This window comes from Camellia sinensis, chromosome 5 (assembly GCF_055761805.1).
Source record: "Camellia sinensis isolate YWXY chromosome 5, ASM5576180v1, whole genome shotgun sequence".
NCBI classification, from domain to species: domain Eukaryota; kingdom Viridiplantae; phylum Streptophyta; class Magnoliopsida; order Ericales; family Theaceae; genus Camellia; species Camellia sinensis.
The window spans coordinates 140,066,740-140,086,449 of NC_138965.1; the positions used below are offsets into that span (position 1 = coordinate 140,066,740).

The window sequence follows — 19,710 nt, forward strand, 5'->3', positions numbered from 1 at the left end:
GAACTCTCAAAACACAATTTTTGAAAAAAAATTCTAAAATTTTGTTTGGTTGGAAATTTTTTGAAAAAAAATTCAAAATCGCTTTCTCTCTCCTGTACACCAATCAATAACTTTTTCTCTCTCCTCTCTCCTCTCTCCTTCTCAATCATATTTTCTCTCACACACACCCACTTAACTACAACAAAATATCAAATCATCCCAAACTCCCAAACTCCCAAACTATTTTCAAAATATACAATCAAACAAACCAAAAAAATTTCTAAACTTTCTCCCCAAATTTTTTTTGAAAATTTATCTCAAAACACATACCAAACACACCCGAAATCTCTAACACCTAGACCAACATTCATGCTGACTCAAAGCATGGATCATTGATTACCTAATCAAGGACACACTAATTAAAAAAGATTAACAAACTGAATTCATACAATAGCTGCTTGCATAATTAAACTGAATGACAAATACAAATCATAGATATGAGAAAGTGATAAGGAATAAAGACCAACTAGTACTATACTTTTGTAGAGCCCTAAAAAATAATAAATACATAAAAGGTACGAAACAAACAAGGCGTCATGGAGGCAAAAATTAAAGTGTGTGAAGCAATACCTTTCCTCAAAGTCGCTGATGCCATAGCATTGCTTGAAGCTTTCCTGATTACATCAATTACTCCATCCAAATTATCAAGCCCCACTATGATACCCTTAGTTCACAAAGCAACATAATTAGCCTGACACTGTAGGTATTTATGTACTGTGATTGGAAGTCAATGCAATGGAAACCATTTCATTTTATTTCAAGCAAGACTTAAACTTCACAGCCACTTTTTCAACCTTAGAATGGATGCATTACAATACACAATACTTGTACAAATTAAATTATAGCAATAACAACAATAGATTGTCAATTCTGAAATATCAGCAACAACCATGTACTTACACAACGAACATATTTATTTCAAATGCAAAGAAGATAAATGGAATGGTTTCAAACTTTCAATCATATTGAATACCCAAGATCTGGATATATATTCTAGTTAAACAATTAACTTTCAACTATTTCTACCATACCTCAATAATATGACTCCTATCCTCTGCTTGTGAAAGCTTATACCTTGCACGTCTTTCAATTACAAAGCATCTAAAATCCAAGAATGCCTGTAAAAATTGGAGAAGAAAAAAACTAACGAAATTCGTGTTGTTGATCAATTGCTTTTTGACCAAAAAGCATTGCTAATGCAAGTAACAGTAAAAACCGTCAAATTGGAATTTGCAGAAAAATAAATTAAAGATTAAAATTCATCAAGCTATCAATTAATATAGTTGCAAGAAATTATCATGAAAGCAAGAAAGTAAATAAACAGCATAGAATATGCAACAACAATGAATTTCTCTCTTTTGCGCACCAAAGTGAACCTCAGATAATTTTGAGAGATCAAAGCTACCAAAACAACACTAGCAGCCTAGCAGGTACTTGATTAGTGCAGATAAAATATGCTCATGTGCAAGTATGTTCACGTGTGTGCATGGGGGCGCGCGCGTGTTAGTGAGTGATAGAGAGAGTCATGAAAGAACTTGCACCTGGAGTATTTCCCTCAAGCCCATCTGTTGAGGTTTTCCATTGAGAATACTGTGAAAAGGTAAATCAAATAAGAGATATACAAAAGTCCCAATAAAATCATCTTATTGCATCATCAGTATGTGAAAGCAAAACATACAATTGAAACAAAGACTTCAAGAAGAGAGAAGGAACAAAATCAATCGACATCTTAATGGTGTTTTTACATTCTCAATTGAAAACCATAGTTACCAAGAAACACTATTGACAGGAGAAATGTGCTTCAGAGAAAATGTGCTTCCGTATGGGTACAATACATTTTTTTAAATTTTGGAGAGATCTTCTAGATACTTTGTGAACTTTTAGATACTTCTGGAAAACATTGAAGGGAAACTCTCCAGAAACAAATAGAAAACTTAATGGAATTTTAACCTATTCATTGCGAGATATCTCTAGAATATATGAAAAATGTTTAAAATTGCCCTAGAAGACCCAATTACTCCATGCTACGACAATGGTGTATTTTTTTTAGAAGAGATGAAGCACTGACCACCTTTTCTTGCATTATCCAATGGTTTCGCCATTGTGACATTTTGTTTTACATGGTGAATGTGGAGTAAGGGGCTAGACCACTGGTATACATACGCTTTTGATTGAATTTAAGGGCTTTGGAACCAATAAAAAATGTACAGTTCTTTGGGACTGCAACCTCCACTATTTTTTTTAGATTTGGTTAAAAGTATTGCACTGATATTTGAAGATGAATTCAGGGATATATAAGGGATTTGAGGTATAACTTTACATGTATCTTCCTTTTGGGCTTCGGTCTCTTTTTCTTTTAATGGGATTCCTCTCTTCTTGATTAGTAGGGATACAAGGGCGGTGTTATGTGATGTGTAATCTTTTTGTTGACTTTTGTACTTTGGGTGCATTTCTTGTCCTCCACTTGCACTTGCATATTCTCTTTTAATTTATTAATAAACAAAAAAATTGTTTCTGATAAAAGAAAAAAGTATGGGCATGCTTGAGGCAATTGCTCCCCCAGCGATATAGTGGGACATTATAGTGTGGATCTTCGGAAAGCTATCATTTTAGGATGAATTTGCCAAGAGAATTCTCTTCATGCAGGTAATGGAAGATGGATGAGATTCTGGTTAGATTCTTGGTATGGCCATACACCTCTCAAAGAAGTGTTTCTAGAGCTATATCGCATTGTTATTGGCCCAAATGCATCTGGGGAAGAATGTCTCATGCTTAAATATTTTACGCTTATATACTTCACTGCACACCTTTGCTCACGCGCAGTGTGCTCCCTCGACATCCCCTACCGCATGCAAGCCAGAGACACGCACCCTACTTATCCCTAGTACTCCGGTTCTAATATCATGTCACACAGGTTTTGAGTAGAACTCAACCCCAAAAGCTAGCTATTGATGAGGCGAGGATGCCCTCACTCTTATATACTTCACATTACTTTAGTATCTAGGTGATGTGGGTCTTCGCTTCACAGGCACAACACTGATTTGATTCTATTGATTAGCTTTGGATATAAGGACTTAGCCTGCAATTAAAACAAGGGGGGTGTTTGGTAAAACTTTTTTTCAACTTAAATCAACTTTTGGCTTAAATTAAGCTATATTGGTGTGTTTGGTACAACTTATGGGCATAGATTATGGCTTAATTTAAGTCAAATTCGGCTTAAAAGTTGAAGTTGCTCTTGGGGTACTTAATTTTACAGCTTATGCGGGAAGCTGTTTAGTCCAATATGTAATGACTTAAATGCCCCTCTTATATTTCAACTATTACCAAAAACCCACCTATATAACATTTGTTCTCAAGCACTGTTCACTCGAGAGGGAGAGACAGAGGCGATTTCCGGCAATGGCGATTTCCGGCGAAGATGATTTTCTAGCTCTCAACACTGTTCTTAACTCTCTCTCTCACACACACACACATGAACCAGACCTCTCACTCCCTCCCTCTCTCTCTCTCTCTCTCTCTCTCTCTCTCCATCGCGATCTGAAACTGAAAATCATCTCTGCCGTTCGCTCTCTGCTGCTGCCTCCCGCACCTACATCGACGGCTGGTCATCTCTGCCGATCGCTATTCGGCGGCTGGGTTGAAACCCTAGAGGCAAATTGAAGAAAAATTAAAAAAAATATTAATATTAATATTAATTAAAAAAGAAAAAAATGTATATTTTTGAAGAAAAAGAAAAAAAATCAATATTAATTGGTATTAATTATTAATAAATTAATATTATATATTTTTGTAATGAATTAATTATTAATTGATACTAATTGATAACAATTATTGATTATTAATATTAATTGATATTGATTAATAATTTTAGTATTAATTGAGACTAATTAAGAAATTAATACTAATTAATAATTTTAGTGTTAATTGATACTAATAAAAATTAATTATTAATATTTATTGATACTAATTAATAATTTTAGTATTAATTGAGACTAATTAAGAAATTGATATTAATTAATAATTTTATTATTAATTGATACTAATAAAAATTAATTGTTAATATTAATTGTTACTAATTAATAATTTTAGTATTAATTGAGACTAAAAGAAATTCATGCTAATTAATAATTTTAGTATTAATTGATACTAATTAATTTTATAATGGAAAAAAATTGTTACAATAATACTTCCATTACATTTTTGTCAAATGTATCAATTTTTATGTTAGTTGACACTAATTAATACTAATTATATTAAATTTTATTAATAAAATATTTTTTTTAAATTTTAAATCAAAATTGAAAAAAAATGACAAAATTATCATTTTTAATCATATAAGGGCAAAAAGAACAATTATACAATAAAAAGTTATTTTACAGCTTATCAACCAAATACTACTTTGATGCTTAAATCCATAATCTCACAGCTGCACCAAACAGGTTAACAACTTATGTTCACAGTTATACGCTATAATCTGTTAAGTTATAATCTATAATCACTTTCCCACAACTTTACCAAACGGGGCCAAGAAATGAGATTGACAATGAAAACTAAAGATAAGAAATTGGGTTTAAGGCTCCAATATTCTGTTGAAGTGGTTAGTGGGTTCCTTTGTATCTTTTTTCACGTCTACACTTCACCATTATCTCATAACCTGCACATGAATGCCATGAACCCACTCCAAGCTCTAGGTCATGGAGGCCCAGCATGAAGGTACTCCTGAATTCGAGAGGGCTTTCCCTGAAAGGCCTATTCAATGTTCAACCTGCTGCAAAGCCTTGATCTTCTGTGTATCTAGCCAGGTAAAAACCTCTCCATTCCAGCCCTACATGGCATTGTTTTTCTAGCAAACCCTCCATGTTGGGGATGTCGTTTTTGGTACACACTAGGATGGGAAACTCAACGCAGATCAATCCATATAGTATTTTCAACAATATATTATTCAGTTGTTCTACTCTAAGTAGATTAGTTCATCATTAATCCATTTTCTCGAGGTGAATCACAAAAAACAGTATATGAGAAATTTGGGCCTCCTATCAGTATCAATACGAGCTATCCCACATACAGTCATGTAACATGGTTACGATTCTCCGAAGAAATAAAAGGACAAACATCCCAAAAGGTACATGAACATTAACTAACAAAGGAAAATCCAAAATAAAATGAACTAGGAAAAAAATACAAACCAAGAAACAAAAACAACCACCAATAAATAACTATTGTATGGCATTACTTGGAAGTATCTAGTAAATGGGATAAATGAGCTTTCTGGAAATTGAAGTAAAAAAAAATTATTTTGTCAAAAGCAAAAACAGTTTTGGTCCCAACTATGAGATAGGTGTGTTTGCTTCCCCAAAATTAAAACACCATCCCACAGAAATTCCACCCAATGTGCTTTTCCTTCGAACCACAGATACACCCACTTAACACACATTGTATGTGTAGACACGAGTAAAATTAGGAAAGTATTGGGAGCAAAACCCAATCTGGTAATTCCCATAGCCAAAAAAAAAAAAAATTATCGCTCAGTTATGCAGGCCACTTGCTGATGTCAGGAATGTGTCACTTCATTACTGCTAAAAAACCATATATCAACATCCCTAACCTATTTCTATATTTTGCATTTCTAAATTTCTAAAAGCCATCAGAGCTAATAAACCACTCACCCCACCATGTTGCAGCTAAAACTAGACTGAAGAGCAGTAAGGCGATACAGATTATTAAGAACAATAGACGGATCAGATCCCCGCTTCAGCTGAAAAATCATCAAAAAACCAACAAACCATCACTGAGATCAAAAATTTATGGAAGAGAGGTGGTCAAAAACTGATACCTCAATAACTATACTTTTTATTGGGTACATCAAAAAGAAAACTATACCTCAATCACTATACGCATTCCAGTTCGATCACTCTCATCACGAATATCACTTATGCCTTCTAAACTCTGACAAAAAACAAAAAGATTGTAATTAATACAAATGTCAATTGTGCATTGTGAAAATTAAAAAACCAAACCAAACCAAACCAAGCCTCAAGTCCCATCAAATGGGGTCAGCTACATGATTCCTTCTTCTCCACTCGACTCTATCAATGGCCATTTGGTTAGTGTGTTAAGTTAGGTGAAGGGTAGTTTTGTCTTTATGTACTTATTTGATTAGTATAAATACATATTGTTATAGAGGGAAAACCAAAAGTATTGAGCCTCTTACTAATAAAAATTCTCTCTCTTTTATTCTTCTCTCCTCTCCTCTCAATCTTGAACTTGTTCTTATAATTTTAACTTGGTATCAGAGCTATGAAGACGTAATCTTCTGTTCTTCTTTTTCCGGTTCGTTCTTTTTTTTTTTTTTAACTTGTGCAAGAAACAACTGAGAAGGTAAAATTGATTCAAGAACATTTGAAAACCACTCAAAGTCGCCAAAAGAGTTATGCGGGTATCCGGAGGAGAGACAAAGAATATGAAATCGGTGACCATGTGTTTATAAAAGTAACTCCACTGAAAGGGCAAACTCGATTTGGGGTTAAAGGCAAGTTGGCTCCACGATAAATTGGCCCATATAAAATTATCAAGAAAATTAACCCGGTGACGTATCAAGTGGCCTTACCTCCAATTATGGAGAATATGCACAATATTTTTCATGTCTCAATGCTTTGGGATTATTTGAGAGATCCGTTACATGTGATTGAGCCGACTCATGTACTTCTGAAAGATGATTATACTTACGAGGAACGACCAATCCAAATTGTGAACCGCCGAATCAAAAGACTGAGAAACAAAGAAATTCCATTGGTGAAAGTTGATTGGCAAAATCACGAAGGGACATATGCGACATGGGAAATGGAAGAGGACATGATGAAGAGATACCCTGATTTGTTCCCTTTAGACCCGATAGTTTTCCAAAACGAAGGCAATTCGAGTTTGGAGAACCAAAGTCTTTAAAGGGGGAAGACTGTAACAACCCCGAACTATAATTAGCCATAGAGTACCTAATCAATAATTAGGAAAAAATTCTGAATTAATTGCATGTGTGTTGCATTATTTGAGTTATATCTGTCTGTCGTAGAAATATCTGTTTATGTTTCTATTCTGTTTTATTCTGTTCTGTGAATTGAAGGCCTTATCAGCCACAGAATACGAAATTGACTCCATTTATGTGTTATCTAGAATTTTTAAAACATTTTGGTAAATTTAATTAAAATTCAATTCGGAACCAAATAATTAGAATAAAGTAATTGTAATTAGCTAGTCTTAAGCTAAGTTTAATTAAGTACCTTAATTAGCCTATATGAGGTACAAGTGAGCTCTAGAATATGGATCCTAGGACCAAGATGATATGATAGATAATGGATGTACCACATATAACTGCTTATGACTTTTGATTACGGTATAAATATGAATATGAATCTGTTTTTGATATGAACTCTGACTCTTGAAATTGTTTAGACATCATTCATAAATCCTTTAGGCTGTTGTTATTCATTAGGCTCCAACTCACCGTATTATGTATGTATATAGGTGACCAGGCGCGTGACCAGGTTTAGAGTTAATGGGCTGGAGTTCCTTTTTATCGGCCAGTCACAATGCCTCCTGAGAAAGTCCCCTTTTTGCAGCAGTCAAGCTTTTGTGAATCATGTTAAAGATCTTTTTGTATTTCTTTTATTAAGTTGAACAAGCCTTTTGTTTGTCTATATGTATGAATGGTGACGTGGGTATGACGTCTTAATTATGTAAATTAAGTTGTCAATTTTTCAGTTCCATGTATGTCTACACAGTTCTATGGACGTTATATGTTTGCATTTACTTCCGCTAGCCCTTGTATGTTATTTATCTGCTGAAAGGCCTTTGGTAATCCCAGTATCACTGGCCAGTTACGACGCTAAACCTATAAGGACGGGTTTGGGTCGCGACACGACGAGACCTTCTCTTGCCCTCCTTGGCTTCGGTTATGGCTCTAGGCTTGTTTTTTGGTCTCAAAGTCCAGTTACGAGTGCCTTTTACCCTTTACCCTCAGTGTTTTGCCCTTTTCTGGGTTGTTTTTGCTCGTGGGACTGGTTTTGTGATTTGTTAGGGTTGTTCCACCTTCCTCTTTATTTTTTTCCCATAGAGTTTTGTTCTTAGTCCATAGCTGATGATAACAAGAACCCTGTGACCAGTGAGGCCAAAGGGTTAGGTCCTCTTGTACCTCTGGGTGATAACTCAAATCTTCATCTGACTTCTGTCAAGTTAGATGGCACCAATTATCTGATTTGGACACGTTCCTTTCAGTTGGCCATTACTGCTCGTGTATGTCAGGTTACATAACTGGAGTTACTAAGGTTCCTAGCAAGAATAGACCAACACATGCCATGGTATAAGGAGAATGCACTCATTATGACTTTGACTAATCAATTCCATCCACCCCACCATTAGCCGATCTTTTGTGTTAATGGATACTGCTCGTGAGATTTAGACTGCCGCCTCTCAGATGTATTCTCAATGAGGTAATGATGCCCAAGCATATGAACTACGAAAAAGATTCGGGGATTTGATCTGAAGAATAGATCTCTTACTGAGTACTATGCTGAGTTGAGCAGTTTGTGGCAAGAACTTGATTATTATCAACACTTCCAAGCTGTCTGTTCTCAAGATGCCGCTACCTTTCAACAGATGGTGTCCAAGGAGCGGGTCTATGATTTCTTGCTGGTACTTGGAATATGATCAGATTCGTGTTCAGGTTCTCGGTCGCCAGCCGTTTCCTACTGTCCATGAAGCCTATGCTTATGTTTTGCAAGAAGAGAGCCGGCGGAACGCTATGGTTCATCAGCCTCTTCAAGACCAGTCTGTTCTAGTTGCTTCTTCCCAAGGATGGGAAATTTGGGGTGTGTTTGGTTTGGTTTTGGGAGATAAATTTTAAAAAAAAAAATTTGAGAGAGTTTAGAAATTTTTTTAATTTGTTTGGTTGTATATTTTGAAAATAGTTTTGGAATATGGAAGTTTAGGATGATTTGATATTTTGTTATAGTTTAGTAAATGTGTATGAGAGAAAAAGTGAAGGAGAGAGGAGAGAGAAAAAGTGATTGATTGATGTGTAGGAATTTTTTTCCAAAATCATTAAACCAAGCAAAATTTTGAATTTTTTTTTCTAAAATTACCCACTCAAAAACAAACCAAACAAAGCCTTGGTCTCTCCGTCTGGGGGTAAAGGTCCTTTTAGTGCTCGTGATCAAATTAATTGTGATTATTGTGGGAAAGAACATCATAATCAGGAACAATGGTAAAAGTTACATGGTTAACCTAACCGCGGGAGAGGTAGTGGCCGTGGTGGTACTAATGGCCGCGGTGGGACTGTTCGCTCTCATGCACACCTATCAAAATCCTCTACTAGTCCTTTGGGTGATCCCGCAGCTTTTTCTTATAATGAGTTACATACTCTTCAACGTCTGATGGCTCAGCTTGATTCTTCTCTTGCCTCTGCTTCTACTTTTGCTCCTACTTCTGATACTTCTTCCTCCAACTTTGCTTCTACAGGTACTCATACACTTGCCTCGAGTGCCGCTTCTTCCTTCCCTTGTATTATTGACTCCGGTGCTACCAATCGTATGACAGGTTTGTCCACTTTTTTCCACTCACTCTTCTCTGTTCTTCATGTTTCCAAATTTTTTACTAATTTACTACCTATTAGTCGTATTACCAATTCCTTAAATTGTTCTGTAACTTTTTTCCCTTCTCATTGTGTTTTTCAAAAACTGGGTACGGGGAGAATGATTGGCAGTGGTATAGAAGATGGGACACTGTATTTTCTGGAGGGTAGATCTTCTATCACTAGTCAAGCTCTTCAGACAACCAACAATTCATCTCTTTCTCCATTACATCAGTGGCATCGGCGTTTAAGCCATCCCTCTATTTCAGTTTTGAATAACTTTTTCCTAGTTTGGTGAAGGATTGTGATAGGAATAATTTTCATTGTGATGTTTATGAGTATGCAAATCATAAAAGATCTTGTTATTCTTCAATTAATAAAAGAAGTTTGTTTCCCTTTATGGTCATTCATTCTGATATATAGGGTCCATCTCATGTTATATCTATGTCTAGTTATCGTTGGTTTGTTACTTTTATTGACTGTTATTCTCATGTCACTTGGGTTTACTTGTTCGCACCAAAAGTGAGGTCTTTTCTTGCTTTCAAACATTTCATAAGAAGGTTCACACTCAATTTGACACCGACATTAAAGTCCTTCAGAGTGATAATGGTACTGAGTACATTAACGGTGAAATTCGAGCATATCTTAAGGCTCGTGGTATTCTTTATTAAACTAGTTGTGTTAGCACTCCCGAACAGAACGATGTTGCTGAACGCAAAAACCGTCATCTTCTTGAGGTTGCTCGTGCCCTTATGTTCACAATGCAGGTTCCTAAACCATTCTAGGGTGATTTTGTTCTCATTGCCGCATATCTCATTAACCTCATGCCTTCCAGTGTCCTCCAATTTCAACACCCCCTTACCCTCCTTCCTCATATGTCTGTACCCCCTCATTCCATTCCTCCTAAAGTGTTTGGTTTTGTTTGCTTTGTTCACATTTCTCGTCCTACTCGGACTAAACTGGACCCCAAGGCTCTTCGGCGTGTCTTCATTGGTTACTCCTCCACCCAAAAAGGCTACAAGTCTTATGATCCTCACTCTCGAAAAACTTATGTTACCATGGATGTCACCTTTTGTGTGTCTAAGTAGTTCTTTGGAGACCAATCTCTTCAGGGGGAGGTTTCTTTAATGGAAGAGATTGTTTCTTCTGATCCATTATTCTCTACTATTAGTTGTGAGGGGGAGGAGGCACCGTACCGTGAGAAGGATATGAGTGTATTCAAGAGGAGTCTAGTAGGTTGGATCAGGGGGAGTCTAGTACGTTGGATAGACCAGATTGTGTTCAGAAAGAGTCTAGTAGGTTAGATAGACCTGATCTTCAAACCTACTCTTGGCAACAAAGAGAACAGTTTATGTGCCGCCATGCCAATCATCACCTCCAACTCCAGTTCCTAATTCTTCTATAGAATCCTCAGGTAATGAGTCTTTGGTTACTTCTCCTACTATTCATGTTGATAATTCAAATCTTCCTATTGCTATTAGTAAAGGTGTTAGAACTTGTACTCAACATCCTATTTCTAAATATGTGTCATATGACTCATTATCTTCATCATATCGCACATTTGTTTAGTCTTTGTCTTCTGTCTGTATTCCTCAGAATTGGAAGGAAGCACTCACTGATCCTAAGGGGAAAGAAACTATGACAGAGGAGATGAAAGCTCTGAGTAAGAATGACACTTAGGATTTAGTTTCCCTACCATCGAGTAAAAGACATGTCGGTTGCAAATGAGAGTTTACAATCAAACAGAAGGCCAATGAGACTATTGAGAGATATAAGGCGAGACTGATTGCTAAAGGATTCACTCTGACTAATGGCATTGATTATCAAGAGACCTTTGCTCCAGTGGCTAAAATGAATTCCATTCGTGTCCGTTCCTGTGCCGCAAATCTGGGTTGGCCATTACAACAGCTTGATGTAAAGAATGCTTTTCTCCATAGTGATCTAGAAGAAGAAGTATACACGGGTTCAGTCACTGAAGGGAAAGTTTACTGGTTAAAGAAGACTTTGTATGGATTGAAACAGTCACCTAGAGCCTTGTTGATAGGTTTCTTAAGGCGATGCTCAAATTTGGGTACAAACAAAGTCATCAAGATCATACTATGTTCATAAAAGTGTGATGATAAAATTGCTATTCTTATTGTCTATGTGGATGACATAGTGGTGACTGGTAACGATGTATAGGAGATGTCCCAAATCAAGGCTCGACTGTCCAAGGAGTTTGAAATCAAAGATCTTGGTTCTTTGCGGTACTTTCTTGGGATTGAGATTGCTAGATTGGATTATGGCATCTTTATCTCTCAAAGGAAGTGCATATTGGACCTACTTGAGGAAGTAGGTATGTTGGGATGTAGGCCCGCATATTCTCCTATCAAGGCCAATCACAGACTTAGCAACAGTGATGGAGATTGTGTAAATAAAGAAAGATTTCAGAGACTTGTTGGGAGATTAATATATCTTTCTCATACTAGGCCAGATATTACATATGCAGTTAGTGTTGTAAATCAATTCATGCATGATCCTCGAACATGGCATTTGGATGTAGCTAATCGGATCCTTGGGTATCTCAAATCAACACCTAAAAAAGGAATCTTGTTCTCCAATCATGGTCATTTGAAAATAGAGGCTTTCACTAATACAGATTGGGTTGGTGCAGTTGATGATAGGTGATCTACTTCAGGTTATTGCACTTTTGTAGGTGGTAATCTGGTGACTTGGTGGAGTAAGAAGCAAGCTGTTGTGGCCAGATCAAATGCGGAAGTGGAGTACCAAGCAATGGCAAATGGCATCTGTAAGCTCATGTGGCTTCAAGTGTTATTGGCTGACTTAGGATTATTGAATGGTGGGCCAATGTGGTTGCATTGTGATAATAAGGCTGCTATTAGCATTGCTCATAATCCTATCCAGCATGATAGGACCAAGCACAATGAGATCGACAGACATTTTATCAAGGAGAGAATAAGTAGTGGTGTGACTTGTATGCCGTTTATGCAATCCGAAGATCAGTTAACCGATGTTTTTACTAAAAGGTTAGGTAGTAAGGTCTTTCATCCCATTGTGCGCAAGTTGGACATGAAGGATATCTATGCGAGTGTTAAGTTAGATGAAGGGTAGTTTTGTCTTTATGTACTTATTTGGTTAGTATAAATACATATTGTTATAGAGGGAAAACCTAATCTAAGGTTTTGTGCCTCTTCCTAATAAGAATTCTCTTATCTTTTATTCTTCTGTTCTCTCCTCTCAAACTTAAACTTGTTCTTATAATTTTAACTGTTAGTCAAATTAAGGAGATTTATATCTCTGTTTACTACATTAGCCCACGTCAATCTAGGTCTACCCCTTCCCTTAATACTTCCATCTACCATCATTATATCGCATTGTGAAAATTACAATTTGAAAAAATGGGAAATCATGTTGCTATAACTTTAGAGTGTCACCACCACAGGTAAATGCCAAATTTTACATTTAAGATATATTTAAAGCAAGGCATGAGAAAGAATAATTAGGTTTAGGAATAAAAGAATGATCAGCAACAAGTAACAGAAATATCTAATGAATATCTAGACGGTGCTGGTTCTTATCCATCACATTACATGCTGAATTAATCTATGCATGCATACACACCACCAGACAATATGTTCACCTCCTGATGGTTGAATCCGAGCAATCCAAGCCCAGCCTAGATGTTTTTAGTACCTAGACAGTGTATTAACTTTCTGTGATGCTGGATGATACAAGAAAATGAAACAAGGAAACAATTACAGATTGCTTCTGCCGCAGATGAATAAAATGTTTACAATCATAAGCTATTCATCATTAGAGTACCTTGTTTTCCACAAGCTCAGCGATTTTCTGAACAAGAGAGGCTTTGTTGGTCTGGTATGGAATCTGTTTCATTCAAAAGAGACCAATGATTAAAAAATTCAACTTTACCTCCCCAATTGAGAGTTAGAAAATGAATACACAAATCTATTAAATTCGAACAAAAAAGACCAAGATAGTACTTCTTTTATAATAATTGCAGTACGCTTTGTTTTAGAATCGAGCAATTCAATATCAGTCTTTCCTCTGACTACGATCCGTCCTCGCCCAGTTCGATATGCCTCTAAGATGCTTAACAAAAATAACTAACTATCAGTAATTTATTAAAGTTAACATTGATGACACAAAACTAGACCATCAAAAGGAAAAGTGATTAGAAAAAACTAAACAATAAACAAATCTTAAACGCCAGTATCTGAGACAGAAAAATCTGTTAAAAACATATGGCCTCATATAACTCGTTGTTGAATGTCTTTAGCATTTATGGAAAATATGTGCCTATATATACAATATATAAACAAAAGTATATGAAATAAATTCTCTTCAGATATGAAGACATTGAACCTTCAATTTAAACATGCTAAATTGGTCTCTCAAATTTCATATTTGTATCATATATTTAATTTCATAGACTTGACAAGGTATGATCAACAAAAATTCAAGAGAAGAGAATAAGCATTGATCAAGGTTACAACAAAACTTTCTCAAGATGATGGTTGTGCGTTAACAAGAGTGGAGGGGAAAAAATACCTTGCAGATATATGATTCATGTCAGTGAGATGAAAATAAGAGGTCAGATTAACCTACCCAGTGTTACCCATTATTAGGCCACCAGTTGGAAAGTCAGGTCCTGGCATGTATTCCAGTAATTCTTGCAGCTATTTCACAAAAAATGTATATATAGTCGTCAGATTGAAAAAATAGATAAATGGATAGATATATACATCCATATATAAGAAGAGATGTGCCCATGAATAGGTGATGCTACAGTGTACTATCCCAGTAAACAATCGAATAGAAGTTTTCTTCCTGCAGGAGATTTCCGTTTGCAGTTTTAGGTGAAATGTCGTAATCTGCTCTGGAAAAAATCGAGATATATACATAACATATATACACGCACGCACCCACAGAAACAAGAAAAAGTTAAATCCTCTTCTATACCATTAAAAAACTCAAAAGTTATTTGTGGGTATCCATACTATACTTGGCACGTGGCGAGCCCAACGGGCGTCACGTCAGCACCACTACACATCCACGTGGTAGACCCCTAAGGCACCACGATGAGTATGTCATCACCATTACGCATTCACACGTGGCAGACCCCTGAGGCACCACGATGAGTCGAGATTGTATGCCTAGCCTAAGCGGGGGCATGCACACCACCAAAAATGAAACAAGGCCGCATGGAGCTAGCTCACTTAGAGCTCTTCATGGCCCTTCATAACTCAAGAAATGTATTGTCTACCCACTCACCCAGCTCCATAACAACATAACCAGACTCTTGGCTCACATATGTTTGGCTCACCTATGTTTACTTGGCTAGTGAGGTGAGCCAAGGCATTCACCCTCTTGGCTGCCTAGGTCGGGAGCAGGACCTAGGCACTCCCGCTTGGGATCATTGGAGGATTGTGGATTGGAGGCTAAGACCTCGGGATCGTCAAGGTCGTGTAGCTATCTCCCTGCAGTGATAGCTCCCCCTTTGACCTGGCTTAGAGAAAGAGACGTTGACCTTACACTTACATCTGATACACATATGATACGCCTCTCAAGATATCACACCTACCCCTACAGTTCCTATGATACAACCTCCCTGAGGACCTGAATCATAGGACACAGCTAGTAAGGCTGATATCACCCTCCTGTCGAGTTGAGAAGAACTTGCCACCTACCTTGAGGTTGCTTGGGCTCCAATACTTCTGGAGTCTATATAACGGCATCATAAGTGCAACCACAAACACACAGCAAGAGCAACAAGAATCACATAACATACATTAAGTGTTCAAGGTCTCTCACTACCACATCTTCCCTCTCTAAGCTTGCCTTGGTCTTCTACTCCTCCACCTCCGGTGATCTTAAGTCATTGAAGTGCCTACCATCTTCCCAGAGGTCAACGACCGATCACCTCTAATCTCTATCTACCCACATTATTCATACACATACTGTGCCATAAAAGAGTTATAAATCTCGATGATATCGTCAACGTATCAATATGCATCTCAAGATTCAATGTGCAAATACTAGGGGAGATTTGACCAGTTAGTTATCGACAAAGTTCTTCAATATATCAAGCATATTGATTTGATAACTCTAAACATGAGAAACTCATCTTCCATCTGAAAGGAGTTCAAACTGTAGACCTGCAGACTATAGTTAATCAAATGAGGTAAAAGAAATAAATTTGTTATAGAAATATGTCAATGTAAAATGCACATAAGATGATAGAGAAGCAACATACTTTCGAAATATGTGCACACAGTAAGCCATAAATGTTGGTAATTTGTCAGTATGGTATATATCTAAAAATGTTCTATATGTTTACTACTGAATGCAGCACTCACTCTACCAAACTTGTAAACAATAAGTAACTGTCAAAAAAAGGGGAAAAAAAGAAAGAAAGAAATAAGGGGAAAAGACAATAGCTTAAGTGCTTGTCAGTTTTGTTTTCAAAAGCCAGTACCCATCCAGTTTCCTAAGATTTATTCCAGTTTTTTATTGTAACAAGTCTTTTCATGTTTTATCTTTAACATAGCCAATCCCATGTCCGAATGAAAAAACAGAGTTGTGATAGGTCAATAGCCAACATAAAAATTAGGCTGTGTTAGGTTTTGGGATTTGTTAATGAGAAAATAAATGAATAAATAGTTTCAGGCTCGTTGGGTATCTTTTTTGTTTTTGTTTTCTGTTCTCAAATAAAGGAAGGAAAAAAATGGGTAAATGACACAACTTGCAACAAGTTCTCAAGCAAAACATAGCCTTAGTCACACGTTTTATGAACATGGACACTAAGAATTCTTCCATTCAGGTGTTCCCATCTTGGGACACGTGGCATCAAAGCTCAAGTGTAGTGATAAATGGGCAAGGGTAAACTAGGGTGTTTCCCTTAAATGAGGCACAACATTGGTGCACAGTGAGGTGAGAAGTAGGCTAGGATTCTTGCACTTTAATGCATGAGTGCACATAACGAAACTAGTTAAAGAGAGTATAAAAGGCTTAGGAACTTGAAACATGGGAATATTAACAGGTAAAGAGATGGAATTAGTAGATACAATGATTTGGAAAAAAGTTCAGGGAAATTAAAAGAATAACATATAAATTTTAGTATACTAGAAAACAGAAACATAGGAATGGAGTGGAGATAATTGTAAATACAAATTTAAAAGAAGTGATGGTGGTTTAGAAAAAAGGAAATAATACAATATTAGTAAAATTAGTGTGAGGAGAATAGACACCAAGTATAACTAATACTTACACGCCCCCAAGTAGGATTACAAGAATCAATTAAACAACAATTTTTGGAAGATTTGAATGGATTAGTACAAAGGATGCCGAGGGGAGAGTTTTATAGACGGTGATCTTAATATCCATATACAGATATATAATGGGGGACATGAGAGAGTACATGGGGGTTGTAGATTTCGAAATAGATATGATGAAAGTAGTGTTATTGTAGAGTTTGCAAAGGTAGATGATATTGTAATAGCAAATATATTCTTTAAGAAGTGGGATGAACACTCAATAAAATTTAACGGTGGAATGAATATTAGCCAAATAGATTGTTTTCATATTTAGAAGAGTTGATGGTGAAACTTAAAAGTGAAATTCTAGAAATCTTTGGTAACAGGAAGGAAAATGGATTTTGAATGAGAAAAGTAATTCTGTTCTGTGAGATGGTCCCCTTGTGTTAAAAAAATAGCAAAAGAGGTTCTTGATGAATCTAAGGGAAGTGGGTTGCCTTCTAAAGAAAATTGATGGACTGAAAATGTTCAAAAAGCAATCAACAAAAAGAGATTGCCAAAAAATTTTATACATGCAGGACTAACAAAAATTTTGCCAGCTATAGAGTGGTCAAACCCGAAGCTAAGGAAGCAATTAAGAAGGTTAAGTTGAAGGCTACAATAATTTTTATCTGAAGTTAGAAGTATGGAGAAAAGGATATAGATAAACTTGCTAATAGAAGAGAAAGAATAAGTAAAGATTTAAACTATGTAATGTCTGTGAAGGGAAAAGATGAGAGACCACTACTAAAGGAAGATGAAATTAAGAAACAGTAGAGGAGTTACTGGAAAAGCTTTAATGAAAACCACCCAGGAAACTTGAGTTAAGGATAACCCGATAACTCTAGCAGTGATATTGATTATAATTCTTTCGCAAGATTAGAGTAGTTCAAATATTGACAGTAAAATCATTGCTGAAAGATATGGCATATACCGTGGCTTCTGGATTATGAATCAAAACAGAGAGTGCATCCACCAATTCCCCAAGATTATGAGGAGGGATGTTGGTTGCCATTCCAACCTGAAAAATTGAAGCACCACTTCATTGAAACATCTAAAGGTACATTAAAACTCCCGCGGGGGGGGGGGGGGGGGGGGGGGGGTGAACAATATTTGAGTTTCACAGTATCATGAGGAAGAGAAAAGGGAACAAAGGTGACAACCCTAAAATATTAAACATAACCGGCTAGTAAATTCCTAGGAAAGCATTCAAGTGGAATTACCGCAATGCCAGAGGAACCGTTCAGTAATAAATTTGGGATCCGAGCAGGTAGAAGCAATGGTTCCTTTTGAGAATTGTCAAAATTTGGAGCAAAATCAACCTGCAATGCAATGAAACATTTGAAGCAAGATAATGTATGTTACATATTGAACCATGTATTTACAAAGGACCAGTTGTTCTAAGGCATAGTACTGACTGTATCTTGTTCCAAATCAGCCAACAACATTGCTTCAGCAAGTGCCTGAAAAATAAGCCTGAAACAAATAAGTATATCATAAATGCTTTTATTTTCACAAATGCAACGCAAAAGAGCAGGCCACAACTTGTGGACACTATCTGATGCACCATGTAACGTGTTTGTATGCTCATAACATACAAGAATATGGTTTATTATTAATGTTTCCTGTAATGTAATTGGTTGATCAAAGTAAAGCAACGCATATCAATGTGACACAGCTGAAGAATAATTTTTTGGATAGGTATTAAGAGGACTCGAACTTGAGTCTGTTGGGGGAATGTGACCTAACCCGCTGGGGCATGCCCTACGAAACAACACATGTCGGGAATACAGTCAAAGAAATTACAATTTTGTTTAGAGACAGTGATTGTGCATCATTATGACAAAAAGATATTTGAAACATTAATGCTTGCCCTTATTCAGCAAACAAAGTGCACCACTATACATAGCTGATTGAAAATTTTCAAATTAATTTAAACCTACTTCTAGCCTGCACTCTGTGTAACGCATGGCAGCCGGAGGATCTGCATCAACTGAACCAAAATTCCCATGCCCTCGAATGAGTGGGCAGCGTAAAGAGAAATCCTGGAAGCAAGTGAAACTCTTGAGTCTTCAAACAACTAAAGGAAAGTGGAATTCGATAGCTAAACATGCCATTAAAAGAACTATAAAAATGGAAATGCTTCTGATCAGAATCCAAAGAGCTGAAGTAAGTAGCATTTAAGGTATAATGATCACAGAAATTTACATTATCAAATAACACAAGTTGCTGGGTGTGTGTGCAAAAGAGAGAAGGAGAGGGAAAAAGAGAACATAGAAGACAAACACAGACCTACTTTAAACCCCACGTCCAAACGTGTGCTTTCATGCATTCTGCCTACTCACCAAACAAAGCAAGGTAATGCAGAAAATAACTATTCAGAGTTTCATATCAAGATGATAGGAATCTTTTCTACTCAAGTTTTGGGTTCAATTGAGTTTAATCATGTAAATTTTTATGTTAGTTTCAGTTTTTTTTTTTTTTTCATGACTTGTAATGTTATAGGAGTCAAGGTACTATTTGGTAATTTCTCAATTTGATGTACACGCGTTGTAGCAGTCTCCCTTTTTTAAAGTCAAGGGGTTTCTAAGGCATCTACTCCATAGTAGACCCTTAAGTTACCTCTAGACTTAAAGCATCAAATGGAATGTTTTTACAGGTCAAAATGCCAATGGTTCGCTCCTTAATTGGCTTCCTTGGCCAATAGATGAAGAAAAATTTAGCACCTAAGTAAAT

The 19,710-nt window shown here is 36.3% G+C and overlaps 1 protein-coding gene across 2 annotated transcripts in view; it reads right to left on the reverse strand.

Annotated features, from left to right (window-relative positions):
* GYRA (DNA GYRASE A) overlaps positions 1-19,710 on the reverse strand; it is a 40,924-nt gene that overhangs the window by 16,534 nt on the left and 4,680 nt on the right. For both annotated transcript variants that reach the window (XM_028243674.2, XM_028243673.2), the window contains exons 4-15: positions 18,918-19,019; positions 18,393-18,437; positions 18,198-18,296; positions 17,909-17,995; positions 14,288-14,358; positions 13,663-13,771; positions 13,484-13,546; positions 5,920-5,985; positions 5,706-5,794; positions 1,581-1,629; positions 1,071-1,157; positions 610-703 (exon numbers count right to left, since the gene is read on the reverse strand). In XM_028243674.2, the coding sequence (XP_028099475.2) occupies positions 610-703; positions 1,071-1,157; positions 1,581-1,629; positions 5,706-5,794; positions 5,920-5,985; positions 13,484-13,546; positions 13,663-13,771; positions 14,288-14,358; positions 17,909-17,995; positions 18,198-18,296; positions 18,393-18,437; positions 18,918-19,019 (961 nt within the window). The remainder of the gene's footprint in view (positions 1-609; positions 704-1,070; positions 1,158-1,580; positions 1,630-5,705; positions 5,795-5,919; positions 5,986-13,483; positions 13,547-13,662; positions 13,772-14,287; positions 14,359-17,908; positions 17,996-18,197; positions 18,297-18,392; positions 18,438-18,917; positions 19,020-19,710) is intronic.